Below are 22,823 nucleotides of genomic sequence, written 5' to 3' on the forward strand. Positions count from 1 at the left end.
TCAGTGGGTTGATCACCCAGCTCCTGATTTTGGCTCAGGTCATGATCTCACAGTACATAGGATCGAGCACAGAGCCTGCTTGGGACTCTCTCTCTCCGCCCTTCCCCCATTGGTGCTCGATCTCTCTCTCTCTCTCTCTCTCTCGGTGTCTCAAAATAAATAAATAAACTTTAAAAATTTTTAAAACCTTGAAAAAAACTAAAACAACACCACCTCCAAATGCTGGCAAGGGGCACGGAGAAACCAGAATTCCCAAATATCGCCAGTGGGAATATGAAGCAACATGGCCACTTTAGAAAACACTTTAGCAGGCTTGTTTATTATTATTTTACGTAAGTAATCTCTACACCCAGTATGGGGTCTCAACGTACAACCCCGAGATGGAGAGTCACACGCCCGACCGCCTGAGCCAGCCAGGCACCCTGTCCGTCTTTTACAAAGTTAAACATGCACGTGCCATACCGCCCAGGAATCCCGCATCCAGGTATTTACACAAGACAAAAGAAAATGTACATGCACACCAACACCCACACACCACTACTAAAGGTAGACGGCGAATGGATAAACAGCAGCGTTTCCTTCCCACAAAGGAATACTACTCGGGAAGAAAAGGCCTCTGATACAAACCACCAGGACACATGACAGCCAGGGAATCTGAAAGCCCTCTGCTAAGTGAAAGAAGCCAGACTCAAAAGGCTATACCCCATACGATTCCATTTATAGGACATTTGGAAATAGGCGAAAATATAGGGCAGAAAAGAGATGAATGGCTGCCAGGGGCTGGGGGACGAGGGAAGAAAGGCTGAGTACAAAGTCACAGAAGAGAATGTTTCAGGGTGAGGGAACTGTCCTGTATCTTACTTGTGGTGGTGGTTACAGGACAACGTGTGGTCGTCAAAGCTCGCTTAACGGTATAAAAAGGAGAGACTTTACTGTAGGCAATTTATATCTCAATGACATGACTTTCTAAAAAATTAAGCAAAAACAAAACCCTTGGTGCCCCTAAACTGAAGCCAGGGTCCCAACAGCGGCATGGTTGGTGGCCCTGTGGACCATCAGCACCCCCACCCCATCAGTCACCCCAGGAACAGCAAACATCATAAAGAACAAGCAAAATAAAAACTGACATCAAGTGAGTTGTCCACAGAAACCTCACACATCTTTCCCTTGGCTCTCCTCTCCCTGCACAGCTGTTTCTTTGGATTCAAACGCAAAACTGTCCACTCTCCCCAACTTTGCTCCTTCCTCTTTCCAAATCGGGAACCACTGGGGAAGGCAGATTTCCTTCTTCCATTCTGTGTCCAGAATGGGGCTCCAGGGGTAAGGGATTTGGACTGTACTAAAACAGGGGTGTTGGGAGATGCCAGGAGAGCGGGCACAGGCCCTGGATTTTGGACAAAGAGCCCTCACTCACCGGGCCTTGGTGTGAATGGGATGGCAGGAGCAGAGTCTGGCCAGCAGACTGGGCAGGCCCCTTTCACCACCACAAGACCTGGCTCTGCCTCCCAGTCGCCATGGCCGGTGCGGCCACCTCTGCAGGCTCAGCGAGCAACTCAGCAGCTGGGTGGTCTTAGCCAGAAGACCCTCTGTCCTTAGCTCCCTCACCACCACACTCCAGCTGAAGGCCACCCCCTATGTCTTATTTACAGCCAGACAAATGACAATCCGCTCCAGAGTTCCGTGGGTCCATGGTGCCAGAGCCAAAGAGAAAACTGGCACGGGCCAGCAGTGGCCGGGTGGAGGGGCGATGCCCAGATAAACTTCCTGGCTACCCCCAGGCCCTGGCGGTCAGGGGAGAATCAAAGCAGCAGCAGAACATGGTCACCATAGGCAGCAGCAAGTGAAACCAAGCCATCCTGATCTCCAGCCCAGGAGAGCCAGCGCCATCAGGAAAGACACAGTCCCACGCTGTGAACCAGTGATTCTGAAAGCACCTAGCGTCACACACTTGTTAGAAATGCACATCTCAGGCCCACTCAGACCTCCTAAGTCAGAAACCCAGAAAGTGAAGTCAGCACAACCCTCCAGAAGATTCTGATGCCTGATCAAGTTTGAGAGCCTCTGGCCTGGAGTTGCATTTGCTGGCCAGAGTGGCTTTTTTCTCCCTTGTTTTACTGGCTGCCCGGGAGCCACTCCATTTAAAGACATCACCCACTGATAACATGCAGGGAGGGGCCCTCCCCTAACAAGGGGGATGCCCCCCTGGGTCAGTCAGGACTGACAGTACAATGCAACGGCTACAGCCATGCCCAACTCCTAGGTAAAACACTTGCTCTCAGAGCAGATCCTTCACTCAGGGTCTGCTCTGCAGAAACCCAAAACGAGAGGCAGTGATGGCCTATTGTTTCCTAGCTGCTCCTACTTCTGAAGCACCATCCATAAAAGACCCAACATAAGGACCACCTCCTCCTTGAAACTTGCTCTGACACCCCCCCATCAGAAACAGCTGCTCCTCCCCTTGAGCTATTTGTTTCCTTCAGTTCTACACAGGGCACAATGGCCAGTCGCTTAACTCTCTGATGCTATGGTCCGAATGCTGGTGTCTCCCCACCAAATCCCTACGATGAAATCCTAACCCCCAAGGTGTGGTATTAGGAGGTGAGATCTTCAGGGGGCAATTAGGTCACAAGAATGGATCCCACATGGATGGATCTAGTGTCCTTATAAAAGGACCCCAGGGAGCTCTCCCCTCCTTCTGCACGTGAGGACACAGCAGGAAGACGCCATCTATGAACCTGAAGCGGGCCTTCACCAGACACTGGACCTGCCTTGATCTTGGACTCCCAACCTCCAGAACGGTGACAAATAAATATCCTTTGTTTCCCAGCTGCCTGGTCTGTGGTGTTCTGCTTTGGCAGCCTGGACAGACTGAGACATGTGGCTGGACTGTGAGATCAGGGGCCAGGGCTCTCTGTGACCCCCACAAGCATCAAGCACGTACTCCAAGAGAAGAAACTGCCCACATTCTGCAGATGAGCTGGGAATATAGGCCCCTGTTCCAGAAGGACCAGGAAAGGGTCAGAGGGCACAAGGAGTCAGGGTGCACGCAGAACCGGCCTCCAGGCTGACTCACCCGACCTTCCTGTGCCAACCCAGAAGCTGCACTTTCAAGGAATCTTCTCTGGGAAACGAAGGAAGCCCTCCGGCTGCTTCTCCTGCTGACAAGCCAAGAGACTTCTTTGTTTAATAAGAAACTTCTCCTGTTGCTTCAATTTGCATAAATTTAAGGCTTATTTTATACATGCTACCCAAGGATGTCTGTTTGCCTTAAAACCTCCCCAGCTGTCCCAGGTGAGAAATAAAAGGCACCTGAGAAATTAGGTCAGGGTGAATGGGGAAGAAAAATATCCATTGCCTGACATGAGTGTGCATTCCCTGGGCAGATCCGTGAGGCCTACCGACAGGCAGGTTACCTACCGTCGGGCTGCATGGGATGGGGGAGGCCTCTGAGAAGCCACACGCGCTCAGCTGATGAAAATTGCCTGAAAAGGCCTCCGCAGAAGAACTCTGCAATCCTTAGGGCTGTTAACCCTGAAGGTTAGCACAGGCGTGGGGAGTTGTCAGCAGTGTCCAGCTGGAGAGCTGGAAGGGGACAGGCCACCCGCAGATCGAACGCTAGCCAGGGCAGCCGATCAGGCACAAGCTGTCACAGAGAAGACACCACATGCAAGGCTTCCCCTACCAGTCTTCTCTTCTGCTGACTGTAACTTGCCGTTCTTTCCCCAAATGTTGTTTGTGACGTGAGTGGGAAAGCGGAGGTGAGATTTTTATCGTAAGACGTTGCTCTTGCCTCGCCCTTCCTGAGGTTCATGGAGAGAGACCATGCACAAACCAAAACAGCCAGTCCCCATCTGACCTACCGGCCCCCTTCTGCCAGGGCTGTGGCGCAGGGAAAGAGCACCGCCAGTCATTAGGTGAGGCCGGGCCAGCCTCCTCCTCCAGGAGGCACAGCAGAAGTCCCCATGGCCGACCCCACCGCTCATTCCACTCCAAGGGACAGGTCCAAGCCAGCCTCAGACACTCCAGTGCCCTCGCCAGGGACTAAGTCAGGTCAGCCCATGTCAGACCAGGAGTCTGTTAAATGTAGATGCTGGGCCCCATCCTCATAGCTTCTGATATAACAGGGATGGGGTGAAGCTCAGGAACCTGCATTTCTAGCAGGTGCCTGAGTGCTGCTGGTCCAGAGACCATACCGTGTGAGCCACTGATTTGGGCACAGACAAGCTACCCAACTATAGTCGGTGTGAGGAGACCCTGTGAGGGAATTTCTGCAGAAGGCTTCTTTGCTGACAAGGAGACAGGAGAGGAGACAACCCCCTTCAGCCTCTGGACCATGTGATGACAGAGATGTTCTTTTATCTGCTCTGTCCCGTATGGCAGCTAGTAGCCACGCAGGTAGCCAGAGAGCACATGAAATGTAGCTGGTGTTACTGTTGAAACTAGAGGGGTATCCAGGTGGCTCAGTCAGTTGAGCATCCAACTCTTGATTTCAGCTCAGGTCATGATCTCACTGTTCGTGGAATTGAGCCCTGCATCTGGCTCCAAGCTGGGAGAGTAGAGCCTGCTTGGGATTCTTTGTCTCCCTCTCTCTCTCTGCCCCCTCCCACACGTGCACACACACTCTCTCTTTCAAAAATAAACAGACCTAAAAAAACTACAAATTTTAATTTTAGTTCATTTTAATTAATTTGAACTGTAAATAGCCACCTGTGGCTAGTGGCTCCCATAAGGGACACTGTAGCCCTGGACACTTCCAGGTCTAGATGCGACAGCTGGAACTGTTGCTACAAATGCCCTGCCATCAGCCTGAGTGGAAGACACACACAGAGAGGATCACAGAGCCACATCCTGATGTACTCAGCCCAACCTCAGCGGCTTCTTACTGTGAGATCACACATTTCTCTACTATTTAAGGCAATGTGAGAGGGTATTCCCTCCTCTACAGCCAAAGGTCTCCAGGCTAACACAGTCTGCACAAAAATGGGGCCACTCACCCCAAGGACGATGTCAACTGCTGGCATAAGAACAAGAAAAGCAACACTTGGGTCCCGGTGAACTGAGGAGGGTCTGACCCAAAGGGATACAACCAGGTCTTTCAGCATCCAAAATCCAGGCACCAACAAGCAAGGCTCAGCCTACACAGGACGTCCAGCACAGCACTGCCTGCTTGTCAGCAAGTACCTGGGGACAGTGTTCACCCCTCCATCCCAAGGGCCGAACCAGCTCCAGGTACGCATAGAACCAAAGGTCGGGTCAGTGACATGAAGCTTCTTCCAGAGTTTACGGAAGTCCGGCTGCATAAAAAATACCTACTCCTACTCCTCCTTGAAATTCCACTACTAACAATAACTGCTGTGGTTTCAGTAATCGCGCTCTCTTTAGAGAGAATGATGCAAATGTTCCCAGGAAAGATACCACTGTAAGCCCTGAAGTGTCGATGTGAATGAATTTGTCAGGTATCTGTTAGATCACTGCACCTCGTTTCCAAGGGGAACAGGGAGCCAAAGAGCAGAGCATGAGGCAGGAGAGGTGCACTCAGGATTCAACCCCCTCAGGTTTACAAAAGCCCCATGACAGCGTTCCATTCATCCTGACTGCCCCACCCCACGGGATTCCCGGAAGCCAGTCCCGTGTTCAAAATTCCAACAACCCCTTCATTGAGTCGATGGACTCCTAGCAAACAGCACAAAGTAATAAACACTGAAGTTCTGTCTTGTGGTCCCGGAGGAGTCCTCCCAGACAGGGAGGAAGGAAACTGATTGGCTGCTCTGTGTCCTCCCCAAAATGTTGAAATCCTGACAGCAGCAAATGTGAATGTGACTTTATCAGAGATACAGTCAGACACTGAAGATAAGGTCATCCTGGAGTAGGACTAGTGTCCCTTGAAAAAGTAGAAATCTGAAGACAGACATGAACACAGGGAGAACACCATGTGAAGACAAAGGCAGAGACTGGGATGATACATCTACGAGCTAAGGATCACCAAGGATTGCCAGCACCCGGGCAGAAGGAAGGAGAGGTGCCTGGGACAGACCGTGCCTGATGCCGTCAGACTAACTATGAGAGAACACACTTCGGTTACATAAGCTACTCGGTTTGTTGTACTATGCTATGGCAGCCCTAGAAAACGAATACAATACCTCCCTGCTTGTAGCTCTCTTACTGGACTGACCTCACATGTTGTATTTACTTATGAAACCGTCTTCCCCCTGGACCCGAAGATCCACAAGCACTAGGACCACCGTCTGCCTTACTCACCACTGCATTCCAAGCCCACTTCTGGCGTTACAGAGGTGTTCTGTAAGTGTCAGTCGAATTAACGCATGAAAGGTCTGCCCCCGGCTGGGTCTGGACTCTCTGACATGAGACTTGCCCTCTCTCAGTGTCAATTTCCCCATCTGTCTATGCGGAAGAAACAAAATAATTGGACCAGATGACCTCCGTGAGCCCTTCTGACTCGGAAACTCCAGGACTCTCCACTGAAGGTGTATGCATCCAACAAGGTCAGATCAGGACATCAGAAACTGCACGAGGGTGTTAAACAGAGGGCACATGACACAGTAACAGGTAACAGAGGTGTGGGAAGGCTACAAGACCATGACAACCTTCCTGCTGAGATATCTTCAGTAAAGTAAAGGCTTCTGGAAACACTTGGACTGGCTACCCCTGTCCCTAGGACAATACACTGCCCAGAGGGCTGTTCCTGCTTACAAAGGACAGTCCCAAAAGGGGCCATTCTCATGGACAGTGGTCACTGAAGTACAAAGCCTGGGTCAGGGGGACAACAGCTCACTGAGAAGCCCCACGCTCTGACAAAGTGAAGAAATGGTGAAGCACGGCCTCCCCTACCACCCGCCTCCATTCCAACACCATATCCAGATTTCTGCCCTCCTCTGTTAAGAGGATGTATTGCTGGGGCACCTGGTAGCTAGGTCGGTTGAGTGTCCAACTCTTGATTTTGGCTCAGGTCATGATCTCATGGGCATGATCTCATGGGCATGAGATCGAGTCCCACATAGGGCTCTGTGCTGACGGTGCAGAGCCTGCTTGGGATTCTCTCTTCCTCTCTCTCTGCCCCTCCCCTGATGGCGCCATCTCTCTCTCAAAATAAATACACATTAAAAAATAATAATAATAATTTTTTAAAGAAGAGGATAGATTGCTGATGGAGAAAACGTGAATGGAGTCAATAGGAGATGACCCCATGAATGATCTCACAGGGGAGGCCAACTTCCCATCCCATAGACTCAGGGCTACCTCAGCTCACACCCAGACCCCCCACCTACCCGGTGCCCTCCAGGAAGGAAGGGTGTCCAGGTGGTACTCACCCACACTGCTGAGGGAGCTGCTGCTTTCTGAGTCTGAGGGCATGATGGACAAGACGCTGTAGGTGGAGCCTGGGGACAGAAGGACAGACCATTTGTTACTAACCCCAAACCACTGTCGGACCAACTGGTCTTCAGTCAACGCCAAACTGAGAACCAACACCACGTCAGGGACTAGAAATCGGATCTAAGGGGCGGGCAGGGGGGGTGTGGTCAGCAGGGCCTAGTCTCTGGTATTTCTGCTGATGTCCCACCTCACCTTTCCGCCACCCTCCTGCCCTGGAGACCTATCTACGCACAGACAGAGGAGAACTTGGAGCCAGTCAGATGGCTTCTTGTTAAGACATCTGGGGAAAAGCTTAGCAAGGGAGCAACATATGCCCCAGGCTAAAATAGGGTCTCGGGATTTCCTACAGATCTTTATCAATATGACGCTGGCTTCCATGCAGACAGCAAGAGAGGAGAAGCTAAACATCTATGAACTATTTGTTCTTTTTGCCCGACTGTTCTGCTCTCGCGTTCTGACTATATTCAAGCTCAGTCGTTAATGATGTAGTCAGTGCCTGCCCCCTTATTAAAAGTTACTTATAAAATTTTGAGCAATTACACGGTCACCAAAGCCAGGGAGCAGTACGTGCCCTTTGTTTGGCCAACACTTAACGTTGTTAACCCCTGAGGTGGGCACACAACTGCCACACCACAGCTTCCAAGGCTAGGATGTTACCTGCCTGGCATCAGTAAAACCTCTGGGTGAAGAAACCCAGCTTCTGAACCTAGCTCTCATCCACTGAGCAAGTCACTTGTTTCCTGGAACTGTGCTCCCGACCTGAACAAGGATGGGGTTCAGCCAGACAGCTTATGAGGTCCTCTCCCCTGTCCCATGTCAGGATTACATGTTCCCCCTGACTGCATGCTTTGCTTGTGGCTACAGGGGACACAGTGTTAAGAGGGCAAGCCGACCAAGACTACCTTGGGAGCTGAGAAAAGCACCCATGCGCAGGCGGTGGGTCAAAGAAAACAAGGTAACAGCAGGAATGCAGGGTTTTGTCCTGCACAAAACTACACAGTGAAGAAGTGTGTGTACCAGGCAGAGCGGGTGAGCGAGAGACGGGATTTTTGCGGTAAAGCCTTTGCATAAGCCTCAGGGCTCCCATGTGAGAAAGCAGCCAAGAACTAATGAGATCTAGGGCTCCAGGACCTGAAACGTGGGGGCCAGATGTCAAAGTTTCTTCTTTCCCACCTCAACTCTTTTTAAAAAAATTTTTTTTAACGTTTATTTATTTTTGAGACAGAGAGAGACAGAGCATGAACGGGGGAGGGTCAGAGAGTGAGGGAGACACAGAATCTGAAACAGACTCCAGGCTCTGAGCTGTCAGCACAGAGCCCGACGCGGGGCTCGAACTCACGGACCGCGAGATCATGACCTGAGCCGAAGTCGGCCGCTTAACCGACTGAGCCACCCAGGCGCCCCATCTCCCACCTCAAGTCTTGACTAGCTAGCTACCTGATACCTGCGCACTCCCCGAAGGGACAGCAAAGGGATGAAGAGATGGGGGTAAACAGGGGAGAGAAAGAAGGAGACCCGTGGGGGCGGGGAAGGGAGAGGCTAGCAGGGTGACAGATGACCCTGAACAGACGGGAAAACCTGAGGGGAGGAGAGGAAGGGCAGACAGCCGAGCAGCCCTGGCATAATGGTAGGCGGGAGAGCTGGCAGGTACGCCCACCAGAAAAAGACAAAAGCGGAGAGCAAAAAGAAAACACAAGGAAAAGGGACTTTCATAATAGCAAGAACTAGGACAGTGGCCAGGATGACCAGTGGCCTTGTGACCGAATTTTCTGAGACTCTCTTAAGACCTTAGGTGTTTAGGGTGGATTGAAGATGTTCTGTCTTCAGATGGGACTGTCAAAGGGATCTGTTTGTTCAACACAGCTTCTGGCACCAGAAATGGACACAGCAGGTAGGTGCCGGAGAAAAGCTGCGGGTGGGGGCGCCTGTCAGACAGGGCTGGCTCGGTCTGCAGATACCTAGGAAGGGCAGGGCCCCGTCGACACACGCGTTCACTTCACGGAGGCCCCGTGCCCACCTGGCAGGGAGACCACAGCACGGTTCTGCACATCACTTGAAGGGAAAAGGAACTAGAAAACCCTGTTCAGCCCTGAAATTCCTTGATCCCACCAAAAAACGAGTAGCAACATTCAGTGAAATACCTCCCATATTTCAAGTCCGACCCACACAATTCATTTTGCTGTCCATTCAACGTTTCTGCATTTTTGTCCCAACAAAACAACGAGCACCACAAGTTTCTTAAATCATCTCTCTTCCCACGCCATAAACATCAAACGTTGCATAAGGATCCACGAAGCAATGTCAGATGCAATTCAGGCAATCCGCTGGTATGTCAAAGGACAAAAACGTAACACAATGCCTGTTTTCTCAACTCAATTGCCAATTTCTTAATTATTTTTTCTTTATGGGGACGAGGAAGGCTAGCCAGCTGGTATGTTGGTGGACTGTTTTCAAAAGATGCCCACTCAGAAAAGCAGGCGCAAATAAACTCTCCCACTCACACCTTGCAGATCTCTGAGCTGGATCGTGCTTGCGACAGCACGGCCCCGCGCTCCAGCAGCCGCTCCTCGCGGGAAGGCCTTGCCTCTTCCCCACTACTGGCATCAGCAGAGCCCCATCTTCCAGTAAAGCGCCCCTCCTCATCAAGTTGCCTCCCTCCTCCCCCACGGCCAGTTTCCACTGTTAATTAAACTTGGCAGACGCCCTTGTCTCTCTCCGCCCATCTCCCTCCCTGGCTGTGGGAGTCAACTGGCCAACCAACACATTCTGTCCCTCTTCTCTGTCCCCAAAGTCCTGCTGGGGTTCTGGGGCCTGACCTGGGGGCAGCGTGACATCTCTATCTGCATCTCTGGGCATCACCACCCCTGAGTCGGCTGGCAGCGCTCCTAGGAGCTGGGGGCCGGCAGGGAGTGATTAAAATTGGACAGGGCCCAGTTTTTACAATGTTCCCAGGGCCTTAGACGTCATTCAGAGGGAAAAAAGGCCCGAAGACGACGCTGTCTTGGTCATGCTTTGTCTCTGCTGCTATTGTTGTCTTAAAAAGCCTGTGTGGTCAGGATGTCGGGAAAAAGCAAGAGGAGTCACTCTCCTCCAAAGTCACGCGGTGTCCTTTCAAAGCCGGTGGCTTCTGAAGGGCGGGTGTCAGGCGTCATCTACCTCTGGGGTTTCACAATCGAATCTGGAGGCCAACAGCAGCCTCCTCTCACAGGCACACGCCTCCCAGCCACCCCCAATTCCCCCAGGAGTTTCATGCAGGCACTCACACCCCACCTGCCCTGAAACCTAAAGCATACCCCAACCTGGCAGAGAGGCCCAGGCCAGTGAGGGCTGAAGAATCAACCTGGCTCCCGCGCTGGCACTGCCTCCCACTCCCTCCCCATGTGCCCTCCCACATCCCCGCAGGACACCACCACTCAGGGCACCCCCACAAACTGAGAGGACCCAGAAGTCAATGGTCTGGAAACGTTTCCAGGAAAGGAGAGCAGGGCATAAGCCCAGCTTTTCATGGACATGTAGACCACAGAGGGACACAAGGGAGCTCTTTCCTGCCATGGGGGCTACCTGGGGACCCGAGCAAAATGTAGATTCTGATGTGGGGAGACGACGGGGGCCTGAGACTCTGCATTTCCAACAAGTCCCCGAGGGCATGTGGTCGACAGACAGAATAAACGCAGGGCAGCAGGGATGACCGGAGTCATCGGGTGGGAAACCAATGCAAACCGTGGCAGAGGCCCCGAAAGGCAGCCAGCAAGCCGTGGGACCCACGCATTGTCTGCATCCTTCCCAAGAGCCCAGCCCCTGCTAATTGTGTTTACTCTGTGACTCAGCCCCACTGGGTCAGGGAGACCACTTCAAAAGAACTTCCAGTAAAATCACCCAAGCGATAACAGAATGCCCCAGCCCTCCAACAAGGCCACCTCCCGCAGCCTGTGGGGCCCAAAAGAGACAAGCTTAGCTTGTCACCTAATACACCCCTCCATTCACCTAGAGCTCAAAAAGGCCCCAGTGACTCACGCTTCCTCCCCATGAAACCTGTAGGCACCGAAGGGACTTGTTCCAGCCTTGAGCCAACACACACAGTCCTCCCTGTGCTCCGGGAGGGTGAGGAGAGGCCGGGAGGACATGCCAACCAGCCCCCCCCCCCCCCCAAGCACCTGGGAAGCGGGAGGGAGAAGGCGAGCCACTCTTTTCCTGGGGGCTCTAGCCAGGAGGTCCTGGAACCCTCCCCCAGGTCACAGGCAGATGACCGAGGGCACCCAATCGCTCTTGTGCTTGCACGTGTCCACCAGGTTCCTGACGCACGCCTGAGCCCTGCAAGGCCCTGGCCCAGGCCTGGTGAAAAGAAGACAAGCCAGGGGCTCAGGAGGCTACTCAGCTGCTGTGAAACCGTGCAGAAGTCCCTTCCCCTCTCTGAGCCGGGGCCCCTCAACCTTAAATGAAGGCAGTATTGACTAGAACGCCCACAGCGGTGCCAGCCTGCCTGGGCTGAACTCCCCCAACTCTGCCACTTAGCCGCTGTGTGCCTTTGGGAAAGCCACTCAGCTCTCCCTGCCTCCATGTGCTTATCCGTAAAATGGGCTAGGAGGAGTACTTTCCTAACAGAGGAATCTACTGAGTTAATGTGAAAAGGACTTGAGACAGCACCCGGCACAGCCAGCGCTCCAAGCGCCAGCTGCTGCCACCGTGGTCAAACCAGGCCTTCCAACCCTGCCATTTTCAATCCTCTGCTTATTGAAAGTCATAGCGGTACTAGAGTGACAAGGTCAAACAGTGCAGGATGAACAGACTGCCAGACTATATGGTACTCACTAACAATAATAATAATAGCAGCTAATACACACTGAGAACTAGTGTCCAGCTGTGCTAAGCACTTTAGGGATTCCTAAAGCAACCCTGAGGCTGTCATGAGGCCCATTTTACAGAGTAGAAAACTAAGGGTTAGCAAAATTAACAAATTTGCCTAAGGTCCTGATAGAGGGACGAGTAAGGGTATGAACAGGACACAAACCCAGTCTAGCCCCAAGGCTGTGCTCCTGATCCCTACACACAACACTGCTGCCAGGCTCTGAAGGTAGAAGGGCAGTCAAGGGAGGCTTCATGGAGGAAGCAGCCTGGAGCTGGCCCTGGAGGATGGTGAGCTTGGACAAGCACCTGAGAAACCAACTCAGCCTGGAAGCAACACAGGCAGAGCCTATCCTCCTGTGCAAATGAAAAGTCTCAGAGTGGAGCCAGCCTTGCCCATGGCCTTACTGCCTGGATGCCCCCTACAGTGGGCTTGTCTCCTCCTTGCCTTCCTTCCCCCACCAAGAACACACTCAACAGGCACTGTAAGCTAAGCCAGAGAGGGGACTGAAACTGGGAAGAAAGGGAGTGAGAGGAGTCATGGCTCCACGGCCCTGACAAGTGCTGCTGCTTCCTGGCCACCCCAACAGCCACGCCAGTGCTGGGTGCGTGGCAGGTCGTAGAGCAGAGGCACCCTCATTCAAGAGGCACCAATTCTGTGAGCTGCAGAGATGAGGAAGGCGGCAAGAGCACAAAAAGTGCTTTGTGCTGTGCAGAGAACACCTCCCCTGCTTCTGAGGACCTCAGGAGTTGCTGGCGGGAGGTACTTTGGCTGCTGAGAAGTCCTTTTGCAGAATCACGGGTCAGTGCAGCAATGCCCCACACACACACACACACATCAGGCCCTCAGCTTCTCCTTCCGTTTAAAAATATGAGCCAAGGTGGGGTGCCTGGGTGGCTCAGTCAATTAAGCATCCGACTTCAGTTCAGGTCATGATCTCGTGGTTCGTGGGTTCCAGCCCCACGTTGGGGGTGCTGACAGCTCAGAGCCTGGAGCCTGCTTCAGATTCTGTGTTTCCCTCTCTCTCTGCCCATCCCCCACTCATGCTTTGTCTCCCTGTCTCTCTCTCTCAAAAATAAACATTAAAAATTTTTTTTTAATCTTTTCCTTTAAAAAATAAAAATATGACCCAAGGCTGTGGATACCGAGACCCAAAGTGGGAGGCTGGCAAGCCTCAATATGTCAGAGAGGTATGGGGTGACCACGGCCCCGGAATGGAGCAGCCAGAGCCTGGCCTATCAGTGAGGGAAGTCCTGCTTCGTGCACCCCACGTGCCTGCCTCAGGACAGGCAATTCACCTTGTCCCTGACCTGCTGTCATGGGTCAAGTGATGATGTACCTCTGGTATACATAAGCCACCCCCCTAAGTGTCAGGTTTGTAAGTGAAGACTTAGTTTTCCCCACTGAGATACAGCTGTAGTATTCTCTGCCAAGTTTAGGACAAGAATAATGAACTTGCTAAGATATCACAGTAAGGATGCTTACTTCTCCCTTCCTGGGATCATGATAAAAACCAGTAGCCCCTCTTTCAAAGGTGAATGGGGGTGTTCCTTTCCTGGCTAAATGGAGGGTTGACATCCAAGTGTGCAGGTGAGATCTGCATGGGGGGAGTGTGAAGACGGATGCCTGCTGGGCTTGAGGATCACTCCTTAACCCCCTCCCGCTGGACTCTGGAATCATCCATGAGATAAGGAGCTAAGGAACTGAACTACCTGATCCTGAGGAAACTCAGACGTCAGTGTTGTAATCTGTGACCCACCTCCATCTCCTGCCACAAATGCCCCAAAGCAAAAGTATGAACAGGTAGGGAAAACAACACATGCACACCCAGAACTGATCACTCAGTAAGATTAAAATAAAGATGCTTCTCTCACTGTCGGACCGTTTGAGTCCCCCCCCCCCCCCCGCCGCCCCAAAGGCACAAGAGGAAGATGGAAGTTTGTTGATTTTCCAGAGATTAAAAACAGCAGTCAGAAAGCTTGCTCCCCCTCATCAGCTGGAAAAGGCTCCTGGAGGCTTTGTCATCTCCCGTCAGGGGGTGCTAAGCTCCAGGATGGGAGCAGGGGGAGGACCTGGGACCATCAACCTGGCACCAGGTGGGAACAATTCTCCTCGCTTCTGGCTTTCTGTCACCCAAAACAACAGAAAAAGTCCTGTTTTCTTCTGTCACCTCCCAGCTGGGCTGGGTTACAGTTCTGAACCTAGAAAGCACAGATGGTGGCCCAAAGCAGGGTCTGGTGGGCTCCCTGGGAAGGAGGCTAGGCTGTCACTGCAGGGATGGTGGGGGGAGGGAGATTGGGATGGGTGTTAAGAGTTTCCTACTAAAACGCAATGATCTGGCACAAAAACAGACACTCAGATCAATGGAACAGAATAGAGAACCCAGAAATGGAACCACAAACGTATGGCCAAAAATCTTTGACAAAGCAGAAAAGAATATTCAATGGAATGAAGACAGTCTCTTCAGCAAGTGGTGCTGGGAAAACTGGACAGCAACATGCAGAAAAATGAACCTGGACCACTTTCTTACACCACACACAAAAATAAACTCAAAATGGAGGAAAGACCTAAACGTAAGACAGGAAGCCATCCAAATCCTCAAGGAGAAAGCAGGCAAAAACCTCTTTGATCTTGGCCGCAGCAACTTCTTACTCAACACGTCTCCGGAGGTAAGGGAAACAAAAGCAAAAATGAACTACTGGGACCTCATCAGACTAAAAAGCTTCTGCACAGGGAAGGAAACAATCAGCAAAACTAAAAGGCAACCGACAGAATGGGAGAAGATATTTGCAAACGACATATCAGATAAAGGGTTAGTATCCAAAATCTATAAGGAACTTATCAAACTCAACACCCAAAAAATAATCCAGTGAAGACATAGAAGACATGAATAGACACTTCTCCAAAGAAGACATCCAGATGGCCAACTGACACATGAAAAAATGCTCAACATCACTCATCATCAGGGAAACACAAATCAAAACCACCATGAGATACCACCTCCCACCTGTCAGAATGGCTAACATGAACAACGCAGGCAACAACAGATGTTGGCGAGGATGTGGAGAAAGAGGATCTCTTTTGCATTGTTGGTGGGAATGCAAGCTGGTGCAGCCACTCTGGAAAACAGTATGGAGGTTCCTCAAAAAACTAAAAATAGAACTACCCTACGACCCAGCAATTACACTACTAGGCATTTATCCAAGGGATATAGGTGTGCTGTTTCGAAGGGACACATGCACCCCCATGTTTATAGCAGTACTATCAACAACAGCCAAAGTATGGAAGGAGCCCAAATGTCCATCGATGGATGAATGGATAAACAGGATATGGTATATGTGTGTGTGTGTGTGTGTGTGTGTATGTATATATATACACACATACATACAATGGAGTATTACTCGGAAATCAAAAAAAATGAGATCTTGCCATTTGCAACAACATGGATGGAACTAGAGGGTATTATGCTAAGCGAAATTAGTCAGTCAGAGAAAGACCAATTCACTCATACGAGGACTTAAAGATATAAAACAGATGAACATAAGGGAAGGGAAGCAAAAATAATATAAAAACAGGGAGGGGGCCAGAACAGAAGAGACTCTTAAATATGGAGAACTGAGGGTTACGGAGGGGTTGTGGGAGGGGGAATGGGCTAAATGGGTAAGGGGCACTAAGGAATCTACTCCTGAAATCAGTGTTGCACTATATGCTAACTAATTTGGGTGTAAATTTAAAAAATACAAATAAATAAATTTTTTTTTAAAAAACACAATGATCTAGGGGCATGTTCTCCACCAGTGAACGTGACCAAGCCTGAGCAGCATCCCCCAAATCACAGCTCAGGGCTGCTACCCTTGTGACAGCTTATTTGCCTGGCACAGCAGCCAAGAGGACACAGCAAGAGGGAACAGGGAACCAGAGCAGCACGAACACCTAAGGGGCAGCCGAGCCTCCACGATGCTGCAGATGGACAGCTCACTGTGGCACATCTGCCCTAGAATTAAGTAACCGTGGGCAGGAAGCAGTTCTCACAAGGCACCCGGCACTGCCGGCTCCCTCCTGCTCTCAACTAGGACTCCCCCTCCACTCCTCAGTAAAGGGAGAAGAGGCCACGTCCTCTACACAGACTATAACCAGGAGGCACCGCCCTGTACCACTGCAGGGTGTCAGCGCAAGCCCCCTGCGCTGTGTGATCCTGGGCAAGTTGTTTCCACCTTCTGTGCCTCATGTCCTCGTTCATAAAACAGGAAGGGGCACCCGGCTGGCTCAGCGGGTGGAGGGTGCGACTCTTGACCTCGGGGTTGCGAGTCCGAACCCCATGTTGGGTGTAGAGATAACGAAAATAAAGAAAACTTAAAAAAACAAAATAAATAGTAAAATAAAATAAAATAAAAAATAAAACAGGAAGAATGATGGGTTTGAGGACTAAGTGAGTAAAGAGAGGTGAAGCCCTGAGGACAGAGCCAGGCACAGGGCACGCACTCCATAAACCCTAACTCTTAACACTCCACCTGTTTCTTTGCCTGTAGGATAAGGAGGCCTCTTTTCCCCTCTTCCACCACTGTGCCTGGCCATGGCCAATTCCAATCCATCCCTGGCCTTCCTTGCGGGTCTCTAGTTTCTGAGTCACATGGAACAAGCCAGAGTGCTCTCTGCATGCTTGGCATCATTCCAGCCCGCCCCAAACCTTCTCACAGTCCTCACTACCACCTACCTACACACGGGCACCGGTCAGCCCACCTCAAGAGAGACGGAGTGAGGGCACTCTGCATCAGACACCACCCCTTGGTAGGCGGGCACGTCTGCCCCGGGGGGAGCACAGAGCCCATTCATTCACCAAATGCTCAGTGAGCACGGTGCTAGGAAGTCCTGGGGGTGCAGCAGAGAACGAGAGAGCTCATGGAGCTCACACGGAGCTCACAGGAGTGGGGGCAGAAGAGGACAGCCTCACTAATAAACAAGTGCAGACTGCATCAGGTAATAAGTACGACCAAGAAAAATACTACACAGTAAAATGGAAGGTGACTGGGGTGTGGCGAAGAGATAGGCACTGTGATACAATGGCGGGGGGAGGGTTGTCTCTCTGAGGTCAATCTGAACAGAGACCTGAAGGAAGTGCAGAATGCTGAAGGATTATTTCAAGTAGAGAAACAGCAAGTGCAAACTGTACCTGCACTCCACTTACACCCTGAACTTCCTGGGTATCAAAGAGACCGATGGACATGAGTCAGAGAGTGACAGGGAGAGCTACCAACAAGCACTCGCCACCTTACATGTTTGGGCTCAAGCTTTTCTTGAATATACTAACCATGGGGTTCTGACTACTCATAGCAGCTAACATTTATTAAGTACTTCTCGCAGATAAGTACTATTTATATGGATTATTTCATTTAATCACCCCAACAACACTATGAGAAATGGCCTATTAACAACTCATTTTCTAAATGGCAAAATACAGGCTCAAAGAGGCCAAGTAACTCACCCACGTCCACAAAGCTAGTAAGCGGATCCAGATTCAAACAAGACTCTTATCTACCAGCCCCGTATTACTTCCTTTGCAATAAGATCAGAAAAAAACAAAACTCACCAGTTCCTCGTCCCAGTGGACAGCAGAGGCTGTGAGCAGCCATCCCCCTACTCAGTGACAATGCTCAGGTGAGGAGTCACAACTGATGGGTTAGAAACTCTGGCAGGGCTGTGCCAAAAAGTGGCTTATGCGCCAGCATTTGGCACTGAGGCCAAGGTTATCTTTCCAACAGCGGGAAGGAAGAAGAGAAACAAGAGAAAGATGGGTTCTAGTCATCTCTGCCACACCTCAGCCGCCAGCCTTGTCCTCTGCTCCTGGCTTCGACCCCTCCAACCTTGTCACTCCTCTGGCCATCAGCTCATCCTGACCCACCAAGGGAGACCAGCACAATCTCTGGAACAAGCCAGATAGGTATTTCCACCCTGGCTTAGAAGGCAGCAGGAAATAGAATGAACCAATGGGGCTTGGGGAACCTGTTCATGATTCTAATGCTCAGACTGAATGCAAAAGAACTGCAAAACGTCTCCCTCCCACCGTCCCCTTAATGCTACGTCATCCCCCAAAATGGCCATTTTCCATTAATCTCAGATCAGGTAGGCTGAGGAGTCAGCCAGAGGAAATGACGGCTCTGGGAACAGCCCAAGTCTCAGGGTGTAAGCTGCAAAGTAGGCAAGGACACGAGACCCAAGCTGGACAGGTCAGGGACGTTCAGTCCACAAAGGGCAAAGAGGAAATGTCTTGCTCTCATCAGCAATGAGCTGCCACTTCTGCCCCTCTTCCTTCAGCAGCATCAACAGCACCCTCCTCATCTGCTTTGCGGGGCACCTTGAAGATTACTGACCACCAAGCCTGGGTCCCCAGGACTCTGAGACCATGGAGAACCACTAACTTCTCCCTCCTCACAATGTTCCTGCTGAGTTTGAACCCACCAAGACCCCTGCCACAGGGGTGGGAGGTACAGAGTGACTGCACAGTACACACGACAAAGGGCACAGGATCAGGAGCTGGATGGACCTGGGCTCTCCTTGGTTTGGTCACCTAATGGGTGACCAGGGGCAAATTATTTTTTCTGAGCCTCAGTTTCCTCATCTATACGCCAGAGCTATAAAAAGTCTTTATCTGTATTTCACTGATTATTGTGCCGGGCAAATAAAGTAACAGATGCTGAAAGTACTTTGTAACTGGGCAGGAACTGCTCACACATGCTAACCTGCCCCGGAGATCCAAGTGCCCCTGCTCCCTGACTCCACTGTACGTCATCCCCAGCTGCCATAACTCCCCTACTCTTCACTGCTGGCCTCTCCCGGAAACTCCTTTTTCAGTACTCTTATTCAAAACACAACACTGCAGCAACAAAACACAAGGAAATAAATAAAAAAGCAAGGGCTTTGTTAAGATGCCAACATCAGCCAACATGATCTATAGTCTCAACGCAGTCCCTATCAGAATCCCAAAGACTTATTTTGCAGAAACAGAAAAGCCCATCTTAAAATTAATATGGAGCCTCAACGAACCCCAAATAGCCAAAACAATCATGAAGAAGAAGAATAAAGCTGGAGGACTTATATTTCCTAATTTCAAAGCTAATTTGGAACACAAATAAACCTTCCCATAAATGCTCAAATACTCCTGACAAGTGCCAAGACCATTCAATGAAGAAAGGACAGTCTTTTCAAGAAATGATGCTGGGAGAGGCACCTGAGTGGCTCCGTCAGTTGAGCATCCAATCCTTGATTTCAGAGCAGATCATAACACCAGGGTCATAGGATTGAGCCCCACATCGGGCTCTGTGCTGAGCATGGAACCTGCTTAAGATTCTCTCTCTCTCCCTCTGCCCCTCTCCCCTGCTTGCATGCACTCTAAAATAAATGAAATGAAATGAAATGAAATGAAATGAAATGAAATGAAATGAAATGAAATGAAATGAAATGAAATGAAATGAAATGTAATAAAACAAAACAAAACAAAACAAAACATGCTGGGGAAACTGGATATATACATGCAAAAGAATGAATCTGGACCCTTACCTAAAACCATAAACAAAAATTAACTCAAAATTAATCTAAGTCCTAATATCAAGTCCAACCCAGAGCTAAAACTATAAAACTCTTATAATAAAATATAGGGCTTCATGACATTGAGCTTGGCAATATTTTCTTAGATATAACACCAAAAGCATGGGCAACAAAAGAGAAAGACATAATGAGTACTGAAAGGCACTACTGACAGAATAAAAATGCAACCCACAGAAAGGCGGAAAATATTTGCAAGTCACATATATGATAAAAGATTAATATCCAGATACATAGAGAACTCCTAAAACAACAAAATAAAACAAAATAAAAAATTTAAAAAAATTTTAAAGCTGATTCAAAAATAGGCAAATGGGGTGCCTGAGTGGCTTGGTCGGTTAAGCCTCCAACTCTTGATTTTGAATCAGGTCATGATCTCACAGTTTGTGAGTTCGAGCCCTGCACAGTGCAGACCCTCCTTGAGATTTTCTCTCTCTGCCCCTCCTCTGCGCTCACTCTCTCTCTCTCTCTCTCAAAATAAATAAAAATACTTTTAAAAAAATAGGCAAATGACTTGAATAGACATTTCTCCAAAGAAGACGCACAAACAGCCACAAGCACATGAAAAGATGCTCAACATCACTCATCTTTAGAGACATGCAAATCAAAACCACAATGAGATACTACCTCAGACCCCTTGGGATGGCTACTACCAATAAAGCAAACAAAAACAAAAAACAAAAAAACAATGTAGAGAAATGAGAACCCTCGTGCACTGTTGGTGGGAATATAAAATGGTATAGCCACTATGGTAACTAGTATGGTGGTTTCTCCAAAAAAAAGTAAAAATAGTATTACCACATGATTCAGTAAGTCCACTTTTGGGAATATACCCCAAAAAACTGAAAGCAGGGTCTCAAAGAAATATCCCAATACCCATGTTGACAGCATTTCTCATAATATCTAAAACACAACACAACTAAATATCTAAATATCTCATAATATCTAAAATGCAGTACAAGTGTCCATTGCTGGATGAATGGGTAAGCAAAATGTGGGGCATATATACATCGGAATGTTACTTAGCCTTAAAAAAAAATAGGAAATCCACACATGTTCTACAACACAGATGAGTTCTGAGGACATCACGCTAAGTGAAATAAGCCAGTCACACACAAAAAAGACAAACATTGCTTGATGCCATTTATAGAAGTACTTAAAATAATCAAAATCATAGACATAGAAAGTAGAATGACAGTTGTCAAGGGCTGGGGCAAGGAGGAAAAAATAGGGAATTACTGTTTAACGGGTAGAGTTTCAATTTTTCAAGATTGAAGAGTTCTGGAGATAAATGGTGGGGGTGGTAGCACATTATGAATGTGTTTAATACCACTGAAGTCTACATTTAAAAAATGGTTAAGGGGCGCCTGGGTGGCTCAGTCGGCTCAGGTCACAATCTCGCGGTCCGTGAGTTCGAGCCCCGCGTCGGGCTCTGGGCTGATGGCTCAGAGCCTGGAGCCTGTTCCCGATTCTGTGTCTCCCTCTCTCTCTGCCCCTCCCCCATTCATGCTCTGTCTCTCTCTGTCTCAAAAATAAATAAAGGTTAAAAAAAATTTTTTTTAATAAAATAAAATAAAAAATGGTTAAGACGGGGTGCCTGGGTGGCTCAGTCGGCTGAGCATCTGACTTCAGCTCAGGTCACAGTCTTGTGGTTCATGAGTTCAAGCTCCACATCGGACTCACCCCTGTCAACGTGGAGCCTGCTTCGGATCCTCTGTCCCCCGTATCTGCCCCCCCCCAACTCGTGTTGTCCCTCAAAAATGAATAAACATTGTTTTAAAAAAATGGCTAAGATGGCAAATGCTACATTATATGTATTTAATCACAGAAAAAGAAAGAAAGAAAGGAAGGGGGAAAAAAGGTAAGGGCTTTATCTCCCTCTCTCTCAGTTAGCTGTCCAAACTCTTTGGGCTTACAGGGTGCTCCAAACCCCACCTAGCTTCACACAACCCTATTAATAATCTTGGTTCCTACAAACGAAGGCCCCAGCTCCTCAGCCCTGAAACTTAAGGATACCCCCTGTTTTTGAGCACAGGAAAAAAAGAGCAGGGATGAGCTTCAGGAACCATCCCCAGCAAGTGTGAATGAGGAAGATAAAGCAGAAGGGCCTGGAAGTGTGGCGAACAGCTGGAATGCTCACGCAAGGAGCTCCCCTGAACCAGTGTCCACAGGGTATGGACGGGGATGGAACATGAGGACAATGCAGGGGTGGGGAGGAAGGGATGAAGGAGACCATGTGGGAGGGGAGGGGGAGTGGAGGTTGCTGCGAGGAGTTTGGGTTGGGGTATCTGGGAAGGTACTGCAGTTGATGTCTTAAGGAAAACCCCTGTGCGCACAGCCTGTTGATGGTGGGAAACTGGAGTCTGGAGTGAGGGGAGTTTCAGACTAACACAGTCCCCTTGGGACTGGAGGTCGTAAGTGACAAGCCCACAGTCACTACCTGGTAATGCGAAGCCCTTGGGTAAGAAAGGAGACAGGGAAAGGGGAGAGCGGGATCTAGCACTTCCTATAGAGCAACCACACAGAAAGTACTATTCTGGGCATACACAGGACAAAATCCTGGCATGCACACTCTGTGAGGCTAGGAGAAGGAATAAAAATTTCTGGAAGAGAAGAGACCACTCAGGGAGTCAAGAGAAGCCAGAGAATGGAATCTTCTAGATGGCAGTGGGGTTGAGAGTGGTCAGAGGGGTGGCCTGCTGCACCAAATGCTGGCGTAGGACATGGAAGGCAAAGAAACATCTGACTTCATCATCCAGAGGTCAACAATGCTCTGCCAACTAAGTGAGGCAACTGACTGGCTCTGGTTTCTCCATCAGAATGGAAGTGCTGGGATTAGACCAGAAAAGGCAAACGGTCCTTCGGTCCTTCCTGAAAGAACTGCCAAGTCTTGTTAGAACTACCCCAAGTACTGTGCTAAAAGAGCTTGAGGCCACACCTGGGCTTGTGGAAAAAGGAGCCCGTGATGGATGTATCTATGTCTGCCGAG

The 22,823-nt window shown here is 49.8% G+C and overlaps 1 protein-coding gene across 1 annotated transcript in view; it reads right to left on the bottom strand.

The window, feature by feature from the left end:
• DLG5 (discs large MAGUK scaffold protein 5) overlaps positions 1–22,823 on the bottom strand; it is a 127,022-nt gene that overhangs the window by 69,794 nt on the left and 34,405 nt on the right. Inside the window, exon 3 of the mRNA XM_047073704.1 lies at positions 7,329–7,397. Coding sequence (XP_046929660.1) covers positions 7,329–7,397 — 69 coding nt within the window. The remainder of the gene's footprint in view (positions 1–7,328; positions 7,398–22,823) is intronic.

Source organism: Lynx rufus, unplaced genomic scaffold (genome assembly GCF_022079265.1).
Source record: "Lynx rufus isolate CCGP_SWC_20201006 ecotype Redwood Valley unplaced genomic scaffold, mLynRuf1.p SCAF_11, whole genome shotgun sequence".
In the NCBI taxonomy this organism is placed as follows: Eukaryota; Metazoa; Chordata; class Mammalia; order Carnivora; family Felidae; genus Lynx; species Lynx rufus.